The 21200-nt window shown below is 44.6% G+C and overlaps 1 protein-coding gene across 1 annotated transcript; it reads left to right on the top strand.

Annotated features, from left to right (window-relative positions):
• The first annotated feature begins 8116 nt into the window (after positions 1–8116).
• On the top strand, positions 8117–20416 carry LOC131281317 (vascular endothelial growth factor receptor 1-like). Its single transcript, XM_058310605.1, has 16 exons — positions 8117–8201; positions 9800–9939; positions 10008–10379; positions 11748–11892; positions 12316–12465; positions 14675–14820; positions 14882–15407; positions 15481–15656; positions 16343–16384; positions 16546–17281; positions 17374–17850; positions 17924–18092; positions 18773–19005; positions 19073–19668; positions 19739–19892; positions 19965–20416. The coding sequence occupies exons 1-16, from the start codon at positions 8117–8119 to the stop codon at positions 20414–20416; spliced, it is 4599 nt and encodes a 1532-aa protein (XP_058166588.1).
• Positions 20417–21200: the final 784 nt, after the last annotated feature.

The raw sequence follows: 21200 nt of genomic DNA, 5'->3' as shown, positions 1-21200 counted from the left end.
ACAGCATCAGTTTGATTTTCATGAATATAAAAAACTAATAAATTTGAAGTATCATTTTTTGATTTAAAGTAAAGTTAAGCAAAGTCTAAATCCTACAAAAGTCGTGTGAGTAAATTTGAAGTTCTTACTTTTCGAAGCACAACTTGTTGATTCCCTTTATGATGTAGTGGTGGTATAGGTTCACAACCACAACCGGGTGAAGAGCTTCATTTCCATGTTGTTGAAGTAGGGTTAGATGGGAGGGGAAAAAAAGTCATTCAACAAGCATAACCGTCACCGGAAAATCCCCATACCACGCCGATCGTCGCCGGTTACAGTAAGAGTATCATCTCCGACGAACCGTGACGTCAGCCCGTGTGCCCCGGTTTGCAGCCCGGGAGTCAATAGGCGATCAATTGATCTCGCGTGGCCGCTTAATTTCCGGCCAGTTTCGTTTCCTCTGTACGATGCAGTTGCAGTCGCATCCGAGTGAGTTTAGCCCGCAATGTGGATGCACAATAGAAGGGCAGAACGGAGTGGGAGAAAATTATAAAAACTAATAAATCTTCCACGGGTCTTGCATTTCCAAGTTTGTAGCTTTGTTGAGGATGGGTTCTGTTCCAACCGCACCTCAAATCAACTACAGCAAACAACCCAGAATTCTGGCATGTTTGTTTATAATAATTTTTAACTTCTCTTTCACTTTCCTTTGTGCTTCCTTCGAGGTCACAAACAGACTCTTGAGAGGCGCTCGGAATGAGCCAAAAAGAAATAACCAGTAAATGAAACAGGCTGCTGGGATGTAGTAAGAAAAGTCTAACCAGATGACATAAACCAGACGAGTGGTACAAAGTGATACAGATCAAGTTCCAACCAAAATGTGAGACTGCATTGTAGCAGCAAAGATCTCTCGAAGGCGACACCATTTTACATCTGGAACATCCGACAAGAGTGTGGTGGAAAAAGAAACAAACATCAAGCAGTCCAACCGGTGTCTTGACTACGTCATCGTCGCAGCGCACTTGGATGTGTCATGTGCTGACGAAACTCGGTTCTTTGCTGTTGACGAGCCAGAGGGACTGGAACGTCAACGTCGAGGTATACGGCACAGGTATATGTCCCATTTCTTGATGTGTATATAACTGTCCCTCGAACGATTAGGTGCAGCGGTTGTGGATTTGCGCGACTGACCGGAAACTACTGTGCAAAACCAGTCAACAAATGGACAGCGCATACAGACCCGGAACAGGTTGAAGCATTCATTTCCGTCAGTGTCATCAGAAAGAAAAACAGGTATGGCAGCTTTCTCAACCGTCGCTGCCGTCGACGATTTGCTTGTTTGGCCATTTGTCGCCGAGGTAAGCAAAATATGCGCATGCCTCCGGAAGCACTTGGCTGCAAATCGACACCACCACCGTTCGGCGGCGCATAGGAGGAACGCCATTTTTCGGCGCGATTCCCAGTCGGTTTCGCGCATTATCTCTCCACGTCCACAAGCGGGGCCTGTCTGTGTTTGTCCTAAAACCCACACGGGGTCCCCTGGAACGCGGTCATGCCCGGTCTTCCTTATCTTGTTGGTGGCCATTTTTCGAAGGGTGGCTTAATGTGCCTGCGTCAGTTTATCTGTTTATTTTATGCTTTTTCCTGCCGGCCTTGCCGCCGCCGTTGTCTCTGTTCGTTCTCTTGTGGTCCTTTTGTAGAAGCCCCGTGGGTCGAAGATTTCGGACGCCAGTAAGTGTTGGTAGGCCTTCTTCCAACGGCGAATCGAAGCAGGCTGTTTTGTGCAAAAATTATTCACCGTGAGTTTTCTTTCACTTCATTGCCGCAGTTTATTTTAGTATCCAATCAACGTTCTTGTGTGTTGACCTTTATTTCAAATGAAATTTCCGTACTGCGTTTGCATGCATTTGAAGTGCATTGCAAGTGTGTAAAATGGAAGTGATGACTTATTCAATAATACCAGCAGATGAGGAATTGTCACAGTGTCACAATTGTGATCAAATCTAAAGATTGTTAAATGATTCAACCTCTCCATGTGCTGCGCTATATTTACCACTTTATTTTCGTCTATGTTTCCCTTGTACCGTTTCTTGATACTCTATTTACAATGAAGTTCCATTGCATAATGATTGAAAGTAGAACGTACCAAGATTCTGAGAAAGTAACAGCATCACTTTGCGGGGAGATAGTGTAAATGCATCTAGCATACGGAAAAAGCAGTCCAAAGTTGTTTATTTTTCTGCTTGTTTACCATTTGCTCGCTCATTACGTGCACGCCGTTCTGCCGATAAGGATCGCGTTAAACCGTAACATTTACGTAGCCTTTGGCACAATTATCAGTTAGAAACGGATTCGTTGATTAGTTCCCTTTTTTATTCAGTATTGCGCACAGAAAAACATCTGTTTAAATACTTCATTTTTTTAATTTTCTTCATTTTATCGAAAAATATGATTCAATAATGTTCAACATGTCCAAAAACATGTATGCCCTTTTTGGTTAAACACTTTATTAAATCAGAGTGAAATAAAAAGAGTCACATCAATGGCAAAGTGTAAAATATCTGTGAATCAAAAAATGAGGATGTCCCTACAGAAGCATTCAAAATAATGCAAAATCCTCTGGGAGAGTCGGATTGGTTTAATGTGCTTGACCTCGAAACTTCCCAGCTTCACCGTTTTAGATTCGTTCGTTTAATGTGTCGTTTAATGTTTCGCTAGGAATTTTTTTTCGCCACTCCACCAGCGTTTGTATCTTATGTATCCAACGTGCACGTTCGTAGCTGCGGTTGACGACCATTTCGACCGGCAGTTTAGGTGGAAATGTTCGTCCCGTTCGTTCGGAAAATTGTCCCAGCATAATCAGTGAAACGTGCAAAAATTTTCAAACAGGGACGGCTAAGACAAAATTAGTGATTCATGCGTTCCGAGCGGAACAGATCACGGCGCTGCTGTTCGTCAAGACGGTAATGTGTGTGTTGGTCACGAAGATTCCGATCCAAACCTGCACCAAACAACGAACGGCGATGGAGCTACGTCTTAATGGGTCAGTTGAACTTTACCCTCGGCGCGAGATGAATCCCAGGAAAAAGTGCTCCAAGAAACGAAGGGGGGCAATTCCATGCAGGCGACTATTTCATTTATTTCTCTCCTTTTCTCAGCATCGGTCGCCGGTTTCGGCCATGTCCCATGTTGGGTGACACAGATATTGATACATTTTTCAACCCACGGAACACGGAACAAACGCTATGGCGCACAATTTGTTTCATTAGCGTGCGGTCAGCGACGGAACTCTGAATTATGGTTCGAGAAAATGTCTCGCCTCGCGCTGCGTCTTCACATTCGGGCGCGAAGTGTGGTTTTAGTTTTCCTTTTTCGTTTGCATAACGAAAATAAGTGGCCGCAACCACCTCAAAGAAGTGTCGACAGCATCAAAAGCGAGCGCCAGGGAAAACACACTCCAATCGAGAGGCACTACCAGGCCGCCGTTTTTAAACAAACAAACGGTTCGGTTTGGGCGCTAAAATAGAAGCATACTCACGGCCCTCCCACATGTGGCCGTGTGTGTGTTTTCGCTAATAATTTGTCCACAAAAAAAAACATACACTCTCTTCATCACATTCTGATGTCATCATTACCATCCTGTCGGGCCCATTTCGGGTTTCAACGGACAACCGCGTCCAGGAAAAGGAACCGAGCGCACGTGGAAGCTAACGCGAATCCGGAGTGGAAATATTGGTAACGACAAGAACGTATGCACCGAGAGGGAGGAGGTGGAGCTAGGATGGGAGGCGTGGATGAGATCATGAAACCATACGAAGCACCAACCCGACCATCATCAGCTCGGGTGTTTGTCTGTCAATGAAAGACATTGGGACACTCCAACCGGTCCCCAAGTGTTGTTAAATCACTTGAATTTGCTCCAGTTAATATTATTATTTTTTTTTCACTGCGCTCGAGACGAGTTCCATTCCATAAGGGGGTTTTCTACCGAGTGCGCCAATTGGTTGGAAGAGAGTTATATTTAAATTATTTCCTGGAAAAGTGGTCGATCCTCATCGAATGAGTCAGAGAATCTGTAACATTCTTTATTGTTAATTTTTATGTTGACGTTCGTGGAACAAACTCTTCAGGTTGCCTTCTTGAGATGGAGTTTCCCAGAGTGAAAGGGGGAGGGGGTTTTCCCAATCGATTGTGATAATGTAAATGAATAATAAATACATACTCTTCTCGCCTACAGTTTCCCGGAATGGTCAATAAAATCAACCAAATGCCTTCACACTTCCGTCCAGTGGTTGACAACCTTTTCGGCGCGCGAAAAGTCCGCGGGAGACCGACCATTAATCAATCCGCTCATAAGGGAATAAATGGATTAGTGGCGTATGATGAAATTAGTGCGCTTTTGTGCGTCCGTTCGGGTAGCAAGTTTATTTTTGGCCAAACATAAACAGTTCTCTTCCCCCCTCGAAAGCAGAAGAGATCCTGTCCGAAAGCAAACAATTATCATCCCACGGTGTTTCGGTTGTTGATGTTATGTTTCACCGCGCTTTTCATTGCCACTTTACGGTAAACGGGCAACTACTACTTCGCCTTCCGATTGACCGTTGGCCATTTGGGTACATGAGAATTCCATTTTCGCCCGTCGCGGATGACAATTGACTCTCTACGCCACACTTTTTCCACACTCTCGTGACTTTTCGTGTTTTGGTCGGTTCGGCATGCGGATAAACTAAAAATCGATAATCCGTTGCCGGTGACCACCGGGCCGGGCCGAAGTAACCGTTTGCTCCATTCGCCGGGCCTCGGCGATAGAAAAGGGTCAGAGAGCGCACAAGGTCAAATGCTTTCCCGCGGCCGTGTTGTGTTGCACGGCTTACCGACGCGGACATAATCACGGACAAGTGGTGGGCTGGTAAAAAAAAAGCCAAACAAAATAGTTGACCGGCTTCCCGGCCATATGGAGGTTGGAATGTCGAACAGGCGCGCAAAATGGGCAGCCAGCAGTAGCACATACGAACATATGCCGTCGTCAAATTAAAAGCAATAAAAAGGGAAATGATGCGGATCAAAAGTGTGGACATAAAATGTGTTAGTGGTATTTAAAAAATTACATTACGGCGAAATGGAATGTTCTGTTTATTTCAAACAATGAACTGATGTTAAGTAGCTTAGATTAATTTGAAATATGAGGTATTTTAATAAAACATGTGCTACAAAGATTTCTTTACGAACACTTCTATGAACAATGCTTATGGCATTTTATGATTTTATTTCGAGTTTGCTAGACGGATTTTTAATGTAAAATCAGATGAAACTGTTAGAGATTGTTGTTATTAATTTATTAATATTTGCATTGTATGTATTTGCTATGTCTTTGCCTCACCTAAATATTTAAGGAAATGCTTAAAAAAAATCCCCCAAACATAAACAAAAAACTACTAATAAACTCTCTTCCCAACTTCAACCGCATGATCGACAGCCGGAAACAGCAGTAAAATTTCCCTACACAAACGAGGCACAAAACGTTCGAGCTTCATCGAGGCGTGATTATGTTTTTGCCCTGGCAAAACCTTATCCCAAGCCGTCCACAAGAAAGGCCTTCCATCCTTCAGTAAATGTGGCCAACAGCATGCGTACCAGATGTCCTTGGCCGTCTGGGTGGATAGCTTGACGTTGGCCTCCGAGTTTCGAGAAAGTAATCCCCGCGCTAACCTTTACTCACACCGCCATGTGTTGCAGAAAACGGCTTGCTAACTTTGGCCACGAACGCACACGCGTCGGACGCGGTGGATGCGTTTTGCAGCCCGTGCATTGCCGCGTGTGCAACGTTGCATTTGCATGCGGAGAAAAATAAATAAACCTTCCACGAGGCGGCGGGACCCGGTTTTTAGGCGTTCCCGGTTGGCGCCATCCCTTCGCGGTGTGCGATTTTGTTTTCACCGCTCCGGACAAACGTTTTCCGTCCGGCCAGCGAAAGGCCAACTTCGGCGAACTGTGTGGCGCGTTTTAACGGTAATTTATGACACCCTTAAGAGTGTCCAAGAAATTTCTAATGCCCCGCTGTAGAGAGAAACAAATTAAAAAAATATATAATCTAACGTTTTCCACCGTTCAGGCCAACACCACCTTATTTACATATGGGTAATTCCCTCATGATATGCGGCAGCAACCAGTGCTAATTGTCTCATTTAGTTTTATTGCCCGATGCTGAGGTGTTCGCAGGCAGACAGACTTTTCTCGGCGTACGCTTTCTTGCACAACCGGCGAAGAATTTCTTGTGCGTGAGTCAACGTGTTCGGTCTCCTTCTGCTGGCCGGAGGAAGTGGTATTTTCAAACGTCATTGCTTATATTACAATATGAGTAGCCACAAACGTTTCGTTTTATACCATTGTTTCGAACCACGATGGTTGGGAATAAACCTTACCCGGTTTAATTACATTTAAAGCAACCACTCCTAACAGAAGCGTAAGTCCTTTGTTCGAAGGATCCTGTGGGAGGAACGTTGGGCCACCTAACCGGAAGTTCGGTTCCAGGAGTTGGTGCACACATCCCTGGTGATATCCGATGTTGGTGTATAATTGTAAGCTACCCTTGGAGAGTGTTTTGCATAAGGCTTGATTAAATTACTGCGTAACCCACATTGCATCCAGAACGGACGGCCAGGTAGAAGCGCCTCACGATCGAAGGGATGTGTCCGGTTGTGTTTGCAATTAGCGCGGTGTATTGAGGAAGGCAAATAATTGCCCATAATCTTCACAACACCGGCGACACCGGAAAGGAACAGGGTGTGAAGTCATCATTTGGATGTGTTAAAATTTATATTTTCCTCACGCTTCATTAGCCTCTGCAAAATAGTTCCTTGTCTTAGGTCCGCCTTATCACGGAGTTGGATATACAAAGAATGAACGCGTCCAAGGTCCAAGGGGTGTGTGTGCCGCGAAACGGTCAGGGAATGGCTTTCCCCATTGTAGATTAATATTTTATGTACACGGTTTAATTTATTGGCTTGTCTCACCGATGGAAACCGATGCGGCGGCGGCGTGCGTTGAACAACAACCCTCGGACCTCCGCAGGGCACCCTCCAGGGACAGTACCCCTGGAATAAGTGTTCCTTCGCGTCGGAATGGTGCCACCGGAGACAACAAGGCAACCCTGCGGCATTCGTGCTGCTGCGAAGACAAATCTTTTACGACCACGACAAATAAGGGTAAAGAGGATGGGGGGGAGAGGCCCAACGGCAAGGACAACGTCATGCGTATGTGATTCATTTACGTTGTGTCTGTGTGTTTATTGATGTGTGACGTTATAACTTCCAAAACCCGGGTAGAACCAGACGAACACGAAGGTGGTTGGCGAGAGGAATTGAAGCATTGAACTATGGCGACATACACAAATGGACAACGGGCCGAACATGCGACACGCTTTGCATGCCAAACAGTATGGGATCCGCTGACTAAACCTACCCCCACCCACAACCCCCTTTTCTACGGCATCTCTTCACAGTGGGACCAGCTGGCGATCGAAGTGTTCTGCGTTGGGTGGCCTTTTGCAAAATTTGTTATTTATCCAGCTAGGCTAGTCGATGAACCTTTTTCCACCGGAATGTGTCTACGGGCGGCGGGTTTTGCACGTTTGTTTACTTACTGTTGTTTTGTTTTGTTTTTATCTTTTCTAGCAAAATTCCTGCAGTAGCATAAAAATAAAAAGGCGCACGTGTATCGTACGATCGGTGGTAAACCGATCATCATAACCGTGAGTGAGTGCAAAGAAAACTCCCCAGGAAACCGAAACTCGTAAACTCTCGTGTGCTGTTTATACCGAAGGACCACTCAGTCCCGAACCGGAACGGGTACGAGAGCGTAAAATGCGCATCAAATAGAAGAAGAAACAATTCCACCACCAATTTCTCGCGATCGAAAGATGCGATCGACGCGCTGCTCCTTCGCCGCGAAGAAGCTAGCAGGAAGCTTTGTTAGTGTGAAGTGACGGTTCTAGAGCGACGAGAGCAAACTGTGGAAAAAAATTCACACGTTGTTCGACAAAGTGATATTCTCGAAGTGGCGCACAAAAACCGCGCGTACTGCAGCAGAGAGTGGGTGGTAGTGGTAGATTAAATTAGCGAATTTCATTAGCGCCAAGATGGACAGAACTGTAAGAGCTGTGATATTAGTCATTACGGGCGTCGGTATACTGAGCGTGCTCCAGAGTCCGGCGTTAGTTAGTGGTAAGTAGTGGGCCGTCCCGAACCCACAGGAACGTGCCTCGCAAGTATGCAAATTAACTCATTACTACAGTTCAAAGTACAATGAAATTAATTCTGAGGAAAGTTTTAAACTTTGCTTGAATCTTTATCAGTTTATACGCGGAGTAGTTTCTAAAAAAAATTTAAAAAATTTCAAACCTAGGTATACTTTTTTGTTCATTTTATATATTCACAATATTAAGAATCTCTGTTTCATATTTTATTAGATTTTACGATCAATCTTGAGTTAGTTAAGATCATCTCAAAAGTTCAAAAGTGTCCCTCGATAATTTACATAAATTTACAAATGTCAAAACAAAATCAATTTGTTAATTCTATTTGGTTGTTGTTGTCCAAAAATCGGAAATATAAAAAATCTCGGAAGCCAATGGAGGTATCGAATAATTTGGATATTATCTCAGCATAAATTAATTCACTATCTTGCCATTTGGAACTTGAAATACAATTTAATTGTTACATAGGAAAATATGTCTCGTTATCTTTATGATACCTCTAATGATACTTCCGAAGAGATTAGGCGTAACGTGTCCGGTTTGATTCGCTTTTTGCTCTTTTTGCTTTGGTGGAGCAATAGTCTACACTAACCGCGTCGTCAGTATGGCGCTCGGGGAGTGTTCTTAAATTTCACGCAAAACCGAGCGATCCGATGCAGAAGGGCACGCCACCAGTCCGCCACACGAGCGCACATCCGAACATCATCCATAAATCTCCAATTACCACCGGCGTGCAAAGCATCACTAGTTGCCCTAATTACATCACCTGAAGAAGTAATAAATAAGGCATAGCCATCCGTAAACCCCGACCGATAGGAGAGTATGCTGTTGGTTGCTTGGGTTTTATGTTTTCTTCTATTTTGCGTGGGGTTCAGATTTTGTGGCCAGCCACATCATGGGCTTCGGCGCGGCGTTTGGTCGAAGAAGCTCAAGCAATGCCAGCTGCTGCAGATGCTGGCGGAACACTCTCGAGCGTTGGCGGAACGTTGGCCGCCGGTTTGTGGCTTGTTGGAAAACGACCAGTCCATAGCAATCCGATCCCAAATAACCTCCATTCGATGGGAAGAAGACAAACTGTCTATGAACGCCCGGAGGAGGGCAAGGAACTTGCATGGTCGTCGCTGCAAGCAGTGTAAAGCGATCTGCACTGCAGCATATCTTCGCGCTGTGCTACAAGAAGCGGAAATAGAGAAAAATGATAAAAACGTGGTACGTGGAAGTGATAAAATCCCACTCCGCGTCCTCGACTTGGAAATGCATCGAATCTCCTCTTGGCCTGCCCGGGACGTCAACTAAATTCTCAACAACCCTCACACTCCGCAGACGACTAAATCCGAGCTGTTGAAATGTTTACAAACAAAACGCACTTATCGGCGAGCACTGCCGAGGAACGACTGGACTTCCTCCGGCACTAGAGCATAGTCAGTCAGTCTGTCCCTCGGTCGCTTGTATACGAATCACTTTCACTCAGAGGTCACATCCCAACGGGTTGAAAACATAACGGTTCTTTAGTATATGGGTTTGGAAAAATGAATGAATGATCAATGTTTTCTCTCACCCACGCAGCTTCCGACGATGAGCATGGCGCACCGGAAATTGAACCTGTCGACGAGACGATCTTGCTGTCGAAAGGTGCCGACATGAACTTCACCTGCAGGTCACACGAACCGATCGAGTGGACACACTACGCCTCGACGCATAATTGGGTAAGTCGATGGGAGGGTATTGCAAGAGCAATGAATATTGGTATACTTCCCAATACCCCTATCCCCAGGCACCGCCGTACGGAGTGGTTGACCAGTATGAGGCAGACGATCCAGATAAACCGTACGGAGCCGTACTGATGCTGACGAACGTGTCAGCCGTGACGGTAGGTCGCTACTACTGCGTGCACAAGAAGGCTTACAACGAAGAAGAAGTGGAAGAGCTCGAGGAAGGGCCCGGAGAGCCACGGGAGGACAGGTTGGACGAGCTTGTGGCCAACTACCAGGCCACGTCCGTTTATGTGTTCGTGAGCGACCCCGAGGAACCACTGGTTCCGATCGATCTGCCCGTGTTTCACGTCAACCAGTACGAAAGCTTCATCCTGCCCTGCAAACCGACGCATCCAGAAGTCGAGGTTGAGCTGTACAAGGATCTCGAGGGCGTAAGTTAAACTATCCACCACGCTGTTATTCGCACTTCATCTTCCCTCTTTTCCGGACGCCTTTTCCCGTCGCATTCGGAAAGCGCGAACAACTGTCTTTCACCGTTCGGACGCCTCTATCGAAATCTTTCTCCCTTCTTCTACCTTCCTTCTAGCGTGAAAGCTCTAGCCTCTTTAACACATCGTACGATCCGGCCAAGGGCGCTATAGTGCATAATCCTCAGTTCAATTCCGGCCATGTAGATTTATATTGCAGGGACATCAACGCGATCGCCAATCAGAGGATGGAAGTTTACGTCCAGCGTACGTTAAGTTGGGTTTTATACCTTCATTCCATCTCCGCTTGATCGAACCTCCCCCCCCCCCCGGGCGAAGTAAATAGAACAAACAGATCAACCAATATGTTCCTCTTTAAAAAACACGCCGTTTCCTTTCCATTTTCCTCAGTGTACAAAGTTTAAACAGCTCCCCCGTTCTTCTGTCGAGTAATACACTGAGCGGTGATCCTTTAAAATTATCTACACTAACGCAGCGCTTCTGTACATACATTCCCCGAGGAAGATCGGTAGTAGTACTATCCAGAGGAAGGCCGGGTTTGTTTTCTCCACAACTCGCCGTGTACAATGTGCAATGTGTACCTCGAAAACGCAATGATTTTTCTTAAAATAAAATTCTCTTCTTACCAGCAGAAACTCATTTCCTCCGACCCGAACGCCTGGCGGTTCAGGCCGGATAATCCGGGGGCCCAAATGATTTTGGCGTTCGTTGGGTTAATGATTTATGCACATGCAACCAACCCGACCGCATGTTGCGCGTCGACGGTCTTCTCTTGTGCGGCGTGTGGGACCGCGATGTGTTGTTTTTTGTTGTTGTGATCCCTAAAAAAAAAACAGGCTCGTAAACTATGCTGCAACAACAGCAGAGCATCGTTCTGCTAATGGGCTACAGAAGGGTGAGATTTTTCATCTTCTCGTCTTTGCCATTAATTAAGCTGAATGGGGTGTGCGTGTTTTCGGACGCAGCGTTCTCAGTCTTTGCATCTTTGTGCGCGTCAAGTTTAAGCATCAGTCAAGTCGTTTCCGTCGAGTGTTGCTTAAAATAAAGGCAAACGATATAATCAGTTGAGCAATTTTGTTAAGTTGAATGCATGTAAAAATGTATAAAGTTCAGATAATCCCTCGCCCGATCGTTGTGTAAATAAATGTAGGTGTATTTAAAAATTATCGCATTCGTAAATTGTCAACAATGTTTGAAACGCTTCGGCCCGATCGTCGATCCACGAAACCAACCTATCTTCTATCGTCTTCGCCTATCGATTTACTCCTTGGAAAATATGAACATTCTATCCAATACTTTCTATCACTTCAGGATTTGATTGACCAATATAAGTTCAGTTTCACGCAAGGATACGAACTAGAGTTTAACAGGCTGGAGGACGGCGGTTCCTATTACTGCCAGGCGAAAGGCCAACCCGAGCACCGCATCCACTTGCAGGTGACGATCAACGAACACTGTGAGTTTTCCATCCCGGGCGGCACCGAACGCCATGCGCACGGCGTTGTCGTAGCGCAGCGGGGCAACAATTCATTCGACGATGGTGATGGTGCAACACACGATGACGAACCGCATAACGACAGCACGACCGGCAACCGGGACGACAGGCAAGCGTTGTTGGACCACGTGGCGTTTTCCGAGGGGTGGCAAAATTCCGTACAATCCATATCGGATCTGGAAAGCAACGATCTCGTGGACGATGGAAAAATGTTGTCCCAAAAAATCATCGAAAAACGTTCAGTTACGCAAGACTTTGAGGTCAATTCCGAGAGCACCACGATTTCAATGGACCCATTCGAACAAACCGCCAGCGGAAGTAGTAACGCTACGGAAGCCCCAGGGACGGAACGGAATTTTTCCGACCCCTACGATTCGCTCGAAGACGCCAACGACACGGCCAATGCCACGGTTGCCGGGAGTAGCTCCCCTCGTTATGACCTCACAACCGAAGACCGCCACACGACTCCACCGAGTATCGCCAATGTCTATCCTCATAGCGAGAACTCGTCACATCTTCCATTGCCTTATCCACGTAATTACTCTCTCTCTCTTTCTCTCTATCTGTCTACTGTACTTTCTTTTCTAATCGTTTCGTCTGCACTCGTTGTCGGCTGTGACAAAGTCCGCTTGTGTTGTCTCCAATTAATGTTCTATCCTCTATCGTTTACTATTCGTTCGATTAATCTTTCTTTTTTATGAAACTATACTCACAATTATCGTTCGCTTTCGGTTCTTTTATAGCTGAGCCCTTCTTTAGCAATGTAATAGCATGCCGATCGCGAGATCGTGATGGAAAAACTACTTTCCACATTGTATCTTCTATCTATTGGCAAACCGTGTGTTTCAATGATTTTTCCATTTGCATTCCTTGCAATGTTATACAGTTGCTAGTAAATAATTTTCAAGCACAATCTAGCTGGGATCGAGTCAAAACTATCCCTTGCATGATGCAGTAGACTTTTTCCATTTACGTTTCTCTCACTTTTTAACTATAGCACAGCATAGTTCTTATGTCATATCTGAGAGTACTTCAAACAAGCGGCTTCGTCATTCGTTTTTGGTGTTGGGACGCAGAACTTTATCTATATCTTTCATCGTACGACCATTCGCTTCTAAATTGTTCTTTTGCGGAAAACAGAAATGGGGAAACAAACGTTAAATAATGATTTATTTTTATTTCTACCTTACATCGCAACATACATTTCTTATAAAAATAACCTCGATCCGTCGTGTGAACCGCCCCAAAAATGTCACAATAACGTGCTTCCTTCCTGTGTACCCGCGGTGTTCAGACGATTATGAAGAAGGTACGAGGTCTTCGAACTTACGCTTTAAATCTGTATTCTTTTTTTAAAAAAAGCTTATAATACACTCATTCACATCTCTAGAGATCGCTAACGAAAGCAATAAGCGACGTGCATCGGTGCCATGCACATACGCACACTCTTTTTCTAGATGATATAGGACTATCCCTCTTGTGGTTGTGTTTTCTGGGTTTTAGTGGTGCGCGCGTCTCCAATTGTTTTCATTCACCTGGTTTTCGTTTGTTTTCTTTATTAATCCTCACACATCCTCCTAATTTCACACACATCCTGACTTCCTGTGTCTTGTTTTGATTGTCCTTAAAAAAAAGTAATACCTTGGCTGCAATATTATCGTGGAACATTTCATCATTACAGCTAATGCGTGGTTTATCTAGAAATAGTGTAGCAGCTTGACTGAAAAGCAAACGAATGTACTTACCGGAAAGTTGATAAAATCCGTCGAAAAGCGTTGTAAAAATTGAGGCATTTATATTTTTTCTGAGTTGTAAAAATGGGCTCCACGTGGTCCATCAAATGAAGGGAAATTTATTATCTCTAAATTCATTGAGGGGGAAGAATTATTATCTCTAAATTCATTGATATGTATTCTCAATAGATGGAATATTTATTTACATACAAGAACAGTAATCAATGGTGTAATAGCTAGTCCAGTAGCTTAACTAAATATCATCGCCTCCAGGAAAATTAGATTTGCCAAAAACTAGTTAGTTATCCATCAAACACCGCTCCCTTCCCATCGGGTGATCGCTGGTGATTGGAAGTAAATTTTATGTGATCGTAAAACTCACTTTATGCGTCTGCCGTTGTGGTCAGCATGGACGCGTAATTGCATTGCAATTATCTCCGCCTGCTTCGATTGAGGGAGGAGTGGTTAAATGTTTCGCTTGGTCTACTACGCTACTACGAATGTGCCTGAACTGTTTTACTAGTTGTACCGTGGTTTGTTAAGCCATTTGTCCAAATATATAGGCGCATTCCGGGGACCCATTCTGGCTACCGTGTCCCATTGGCAATGGAAATCATTGAAACGGGTTTGTGTCTATTGGCGTCAGCAACTTGTGTCAATCGCATTGTTACTATCTGCATTTTTTTAGTTTCTAGTTGCATGTTTATCGCTTCGTGTAAACTCACGTATGCACCCTTTAATAATAATAATTTTTATAATATTAGCTCCCAACTAAAAACCTTCTTTCCGCTTGGTGTTTGTTTGTTGCCTGAAGTTAGTATGACAATTTCTTCTACCAACCCAACCGTTGAAAAACATTATAGTTTTTATTTTCATTTGTTTACGCATGGTTTTTCCTCGCACGATCACCTTATTTAAATGAGTGTGTTTTATTTGTTTGTGTGTATGCTTCTACAAGTTAGTTGAAGTCAATTTAATTGAAACATTTTTTTTCGACCACGTCCCGTTAGCCGTTTCCGAATACTTGTTGAAGCCCACCATTCACAGCGACACGAAAGATCATGTACCGCTCGGGAAGCGCATAAGGCTGGTGTGCCGAGTGAACATCCGTACTGGAGTTCGGTTCACGATGGAATGGGAGACTCCGGCGCCACAGGTAGGCGCGTCAATGTAACGGTTCTCGTTCAGAGATATGCTCAACTTTCAACCGTTTCTAGTTGCAGGATAACCGGATCGATATTAGACCGGTAAAGATGGAACCGGTGGAAAATGTCGATCATCGTGAGTACGGTTCTCGGGAGCTGATCATCGAAAAAGCAACGGCTGCCGACGACGGAACTTATAAGTGCGTGGTAAAAGATCATAACGACCATACGAGCAGCCACAGCTTCAAACTGAACGTGAGGAAAACACCCGAGGACTATGTGTTTCTGCGCGAGGAAAACAACCTCAACGATATCAACGTGAGACGGACGCCCAATGGACGCATATCACCGATTAACATCGTTATCGAGTACCGGTCGTTTCCAGCCAACATCTCCTACTACTGGTCAAAGGACTATGCATTGGAGATTTCAGAGGAGAACATCGGCATGTTTAAGGGCAAGTACGAAGTCAACCGTACAGATTCGTACGTTAAGCTGAAGATCAACAGTCCGATGGTTGAAGACACGGCAAACTACACGCTACACGTTATGGCCGGTAACGCAGAAAATACGCGGCGTATGGGTGTTTACGTTCACGGTAGGTTGTTAGAGAAACATATTTCGGAATATTTCCCTCCATAAAACAAAACCTAAAAATCTTATTCTTCCAGATAAACCGATTGTCTCGATGAATAGTATGTTTGTCAAATCGGGCGAAGACGTAACATTCAAATGCCGTGCCATCGGCTATCCACGTCCAGACATTTCTTTTATGTTTGTCCCGTGTCTCGAGTCGCCGTGGAAAAACTGCTCCATTGATGCCAGAAAGAAAAGTAGCAGTTGGGATGTAAGTACCTCGATTTTTAATCTCTACCATTGGAGAATGTTACAAGACGCCCAAATCGTGCATGTTGATCAGTTGCCCTTTATTTGCCCTTTATTTTACTTCTAATATTTCTGTTTGGCGTTGTGTTTGTCCATAGACTAAGAACTTAAGTTATCTGATTCTAATTTTTACCATCTCAAAAGAGGAAAAAAAGAGGTCAGTTTTTCAATAGAAATGTATTGTTCTAAAACACTAATCAAACTCGGTTGTTACCCCTCTACTGATTTTAAAGTATTATTAACTAATGGTTTAAGAGGAGCACGAAGGTAAGTAACACTAGAGATCACAGTGAATAAACTGGAAAGTCTTGTTAATTTAAGCAAATTATTTGAAACTTGACGTATTTAATTTTTTATGGCCTCCTCGAAGTCATGTTATAAAGTATCTTGAAGGAAGGAAACATACAGCTAAATAGTAAACATATTTGAAGCCTAAGTCTACTTCATACATGATCTCGATAAGATATTAAATTCTAAGAAAGCAGAATATGTTCTTCATAGTCCTCCTGCGAAGTAAAGGCACTGCCGGCATTGGCACGATTTGTTAGGATTTTGTAGCATGAAAGTGTACCGTGTGTTAATACTGTAAATTCTACGCTTGTCTCGTGCTTTGTGCTAACACTCCCGATTCCACTCGTTTCACTCTAGTCACCGAGCCCGGATAGCGTTTCGGAGCGAACTGCAAGAACGGTAAGACATTCTATGAACCTCTCCTTTGCTGCACTTCTAATTTTGTTAGTTATTTTTACTTGCTTCGATTTGCAAATATGGCGCAGAAAGTAGACGGGGTCAATAAGGCTAGTTGTGTTATTGAAGCCTCTTTTTTTGTCTTTCCCTCCCTACTTCAACAGCAACCAAGTGGAACGGGCGAATCGGTAGTCGCCAAATCCCGTACGTACTCCCTTAATGCTAATCAGCCCGGAGTTGTGTACTGTAGGGCCTCCAACTCGGAGGGTGATGTATTTACGCAGGCAGATCTGCTCGTCAGCCCCATGGAGGACGCGGTCACAATGAAACAGGTACGCCCAACGACTTCGGAGGTCACCGTTGGCGATCAGTTGATGATCATTTGCTCGGCACTCGTGTACAATCACACCAACGAGATCACGCTCGAGCTCAACGGCCGCGATTTACAAGAGTCGGACGGTGTGAAAATGGTGTACTCCGGTGAGTTGTATGCCTGGCAGGCTCAGCTCACGATCGATCACGCAGCGCACGAGCACTCCGGGGATCTGTACTGCAAGGTGAAGACTATGGAGAACAACTTCGAAACCAGGGTGTTCCATCTGGAGGTGCTCAATCCGGTGGCTCCGCAGCTACTGTCGGGAAAATCGAACGAAAGCATCTCGGTTGACCTCCACGATGCACTCCAGCTGGAGTGTGACATCGTCGGTACACCGAAACCAACCATCGTTTGGATGAAGGACGATGCACCGATTGTGTTGGAAGAAAATAGCAACCGGGTGCAGCTAACAAACACGACGCTGACCTTTGAGTACCTCAAGAACGAAGATTACGGTACATATGAGTGCCGAGCGGAGAATAAAATGGGCACGATCGAGAAGTACTGGAAGGTGGATATGCGCAGTAAGTAACCAACGATACCTTTCCCGTGGAGTTGTTTTGTGTTTAATAGTACCATGGTGGAATATTTAATTTGTTAAAACATCCTCCAACAGGTACCGTTGTAAGAAAATCTTTGCTTTACGCAACCGTGGGCCTACTATTGCTGCTAATCATTGCGATCGTGCTGGTATCACTGTTCTACTGCAAGAAAAAGAAGGAAGTGAAGGCCATGAAGGAGGCCGGAATCGTGAACTTCGAGGAGGGTAACCTTGGTGTTTACAACCCCGATCTGGCACTGGACGAACAGGCGGATCTACTACCGTACAACGCGGAGTACGAGTTTCCGAAGGATCGCCTCAAGCTCGGCAAACAGTTGGGAACCGGTGCGTTCGGTGTAGTGATGAAGGCCACCGCTACCCGCATAATGGTGAACGAGGACGAAACAACCGTCGCGGTGAAGATGGTTAAGAAGCAAACCGACAATGAAGTGATGCGAGCCTTGGTTTCCGAGCTCAAGATCATGGTTCACCTGGGACAGCACCTTAACGTGGTGAACCTACTTGGAGCGGTTACGAAAAACATTGCCAAACGTAAGTAAGCTACCGCTTAACCAAACGAAACAACCTACGCAACATTAACAATGTATGCGTCATTCGTTTTCAGGTGAACTTATGGTGATTGTGGAATACTGTCGATTCGGTAACATACAAAACTTCCTTCTGAAACACCGTCCCTACTTTATCGACCAGATAAACCAGGAAACGGGGGAAATTGATTCCTCCATCGATAAAAATCAGTTGCGCTGGTCAAAATGTGGCTACCAATACAACAGGTAAGCGTTACCGCTCTGTTTTGGGCCTTTTTCTTTGCTTGTCTAACGGGATAGGAAAGAGATTGTTTTAACAAAAAAGGACAGATTTGTTACTAAAACTGTTTTACCATATTTAAAATTAAGTTTTTATTATTTAGTTTAACTAAAATCGGTTAAAGGGAAACGTAACACTTGTTACACGAGTAACGTTACAGTTACGCTCGCGTCTAGGGTTAGTGTCTTGGCTGTGGTAACGCGTTATGATCGTTTTGAGGGTAACTACCAAAACTTTCGTATGATTTTATTAGATATCGAATTAGAAAAAGTACTTATTTTTCCCTATTATAAAACAAAATCTTCCAACAACAAACTAACCATGCATGAGCAGCACTTGCAACAACATATACGAAACGAAAGCAAATAGCACAAATATTTTTTGTACTAACAATAGTAACAACATGAGTAACAATGTCGTAATTCATTCTTCTTCTCTACTTTCTATAATCTCATTTACTCTTGTTTCATCCTCCGTGTTGTCTGTTCATGCAAATTGCTCGTACCTCTCTGCAAACGTGTTGTCTAACCTTACCCGGGTGGTCCGGCGGTATATTGCTTGGTGCTGGCTGGTTCAAAAATGGATCCTTTGCTGTTTTTGGTGTTTTGTGTGTGTGTTATGTGCTAACCTCTTTGTGGTAATGTAGTCAGGGCTTGAAATATGTAAATCTTTCGTTTTCCACCAACAATGTTAATCATCATCCGCTCCAACATCCGCCCGCTTTCTACCATAATCACATCGACAGCGGATCGACCCAGCAATACGTCGACCCGAAGAAGCATCTGAACTCGAAGGGCTACGTGCGCCACTCGGGACTACAGAACATGGCTATGGTGGACAGTTGCAACACGGAGGTGACCGCAATGACGTCGGTGGAAGGTAAGATGGGTTGCATTTTTCTCTGAAGAAAAAAAGGCTTATGACGCTGTGATTCGTATGTTTCCAGTGGAAGATCTGAACACTGCCAATTCGAACGAACCCCTGTGGCGGTCTAATTACGGCATGGATTACAAGGGTCCTGCTCGATCCGTCAACACGACCGATCTGGTCTGTTGGGCGTCACAGATCGCAAGCGGAATGGAATACCTTGCCTCGCGGAAGGTCCTGCACGGTGATCTGGCCGCCCGTAATATCCTGCTGTGCGATGACAATGTGGTAAAGATTTGCGACTTTGGACTGGCCCGGTCGATGTACAAGAGTGATAACTACAAGAAGAAGGGCGAGGCGCCACTACCCTTCAAGTGGCTCGCTCTGGAGTGCATCAGCGACAACGTGTTCAGCACGTATTCGGACGTCTGGGCGTACGGAATCGTGCTGTGGGAACTGTTCTCACTCGGGAAGGTGCCGTACCCGGGCATGGAGGCAAACCAGGAGCTATACAACAAACTGCGGGATGGGTACCGGATGGATAAGCCACAGTATTCGAATCAGGATATCTATGACATCATGCTGAACTGTTGGAACGTGAAGCCTGATTCGCGTCCATCGTTTAAGGATCTGAAGAGCCGTTTCAACGCAATGCTGCCCGACGAACTGCGGGATGTGAGTGATTTATCTAGGATTTTTATTAAACGATGGAGGTTAATTGTAAATGTTATCATTTTATCCTCAGCATTACATGGAACTAAACGAACCTTACCTGCAGATGAACGCAGAGAAAGTTGAACGTGGTGATACCGACTACCTAGCCAATCTGGGTCCTCCGGAAGAGCCAGCTCCAACAGCACCAAACTACGTGAATGGCATTATTTTACCGTTACCACCAAGTAAGTGCCTAACCTTAGGAAACTGGCGAGTTGAAACTATCCTTGTAATAATCAAATATCGTTTCTTTACAGTTTCAGAAATAAGAAATGAAAAAGATTACCTAAAAATGTCCCCCACCAAATCGGACTCGGACGAGGACCATTTCGATTTCACGAGGTTCAACAGCGAGCGCCATTCGCCCACCATTCGCAACAATCTCGACACTAGTCCACCGAACGGTAGCAAACGGCACAAAAAGCGTGGCCTCCCGGAAGAGATACCAATGCTGGAGGGGGGAGGCGGGGCGAATCGGCTCTCAGCGGTGGCCAACGGATTCAACTCCGACTCAGAAACGGAAGCCACCGTAGGCCCAAAGCCGCGGGAACGTACCAGCAAGCACAATCCCGAGCCGGAGTATATGAACGTGAAGAACCACAAATTTGGCGCTCGGGCGGGTAACGACGAGCCGACGGGTGCCAACCACGAAGCGATCAGTAATCCCGGATACATTGCATTAAGTATGGTCGACGAGAAACGCTGCTAGTAGTTAGAAGTATATTTACTTAAAAGGACAGATCGAAGCATGACGCGCTCCAAAATAGTCCACATGACTTTCGAACGATAACGTCGTGCCTGGTGTAGTAATGAGACTATTTTTGTATGGATGTTTCAGCTGTGTGTAGTATTTGTATGTGTAAATAATTTATATCCGGACAATGCTTTGAGCTTTTTTCAATTCGTTAAGCAATGGCCCATGCGCGTAGAACAAAAAAGCAACTTCCAACAATGGTTACGAATATTGTTAAGATTCGATAGAATAAACATTACTATTTTACAAACGTGCGTGTTGTTTTTTTTTACAAATTTGATAATTTAATAATATGTTAAATAGTTTTTGCTTTGTAAACGCCATCGGAATGTATATGAATCCTACGAAGGTTCCATATCCGCATAAATTGACGCAATCCTTCTCGAATATCCATATTGCATGATGGAGGCGCCTGGTGGCTGACATAAAATGTGGCGAGTTTCAACAAACGCACCAAATGAAAACTCATTTTGTTATTCTTTATACTGTAGGAATGTAGTATCGAATATATGCAAAGACGTTGAGGGCTAAACATTCGTAAAAAGAACAGATTTTGTACTAATTTTGTGCATTGTCTTGCCTTGTTAGTTTGATTTGTGCATTGTCTAGCCTTGTCAATTTGTTGTATATTTTCCTAGAACAATGAAGTATATTGAAGGTCCTTTTGCCTTTGAACGGATTTTTAAGGACGTTGGATAGGGAAAATTCGATTCGGGAACAAGCAGAATATGGAACATCA

The sequence above is a fragment of the Anopheles ziemanni genome, chromosome 2 (genome assembly GCF_943734765.1).
Source record: "Anopheles ziemanni chromosome 2, idAnoZiCoDA_A2_x.2, whole genome shotgun sequence".
In the NCBI taxonomy this organism is placed as follows: Eukaryota; Metazoa; Arthropoda; class Insecta; order Diptera; family Culicidae; genus Anopheles; species Anopheles ziemanni.
Note: the sequence above shows the minus strand (reverse complement) of the source record. Positions and strands in the feature narration are given on the sequence as shown.

Coding starts and splice junctions, on each gene's coding strand:
- LOC131281317 (XM_058310605.1), top strand. CDS start 8,117: ATGGACAGAACTGTAAGAGCTGTGATATTAGTCATTACGGGCGTCGGT. Junction 18,093..18,772: donor TGTGGCTACCAATACAACAG/GTAAGCGTTACC, acceptor GTGGTAATGTAG/TCAGGGCTTGAAATATGTAA. Junction 19,669..19,738: donor TGCCCGACGAACTGCGGGAT/GTGAGTGATTTA, acceptor TTTTATCCTCAG/CATTACATGGAACTAAACGA.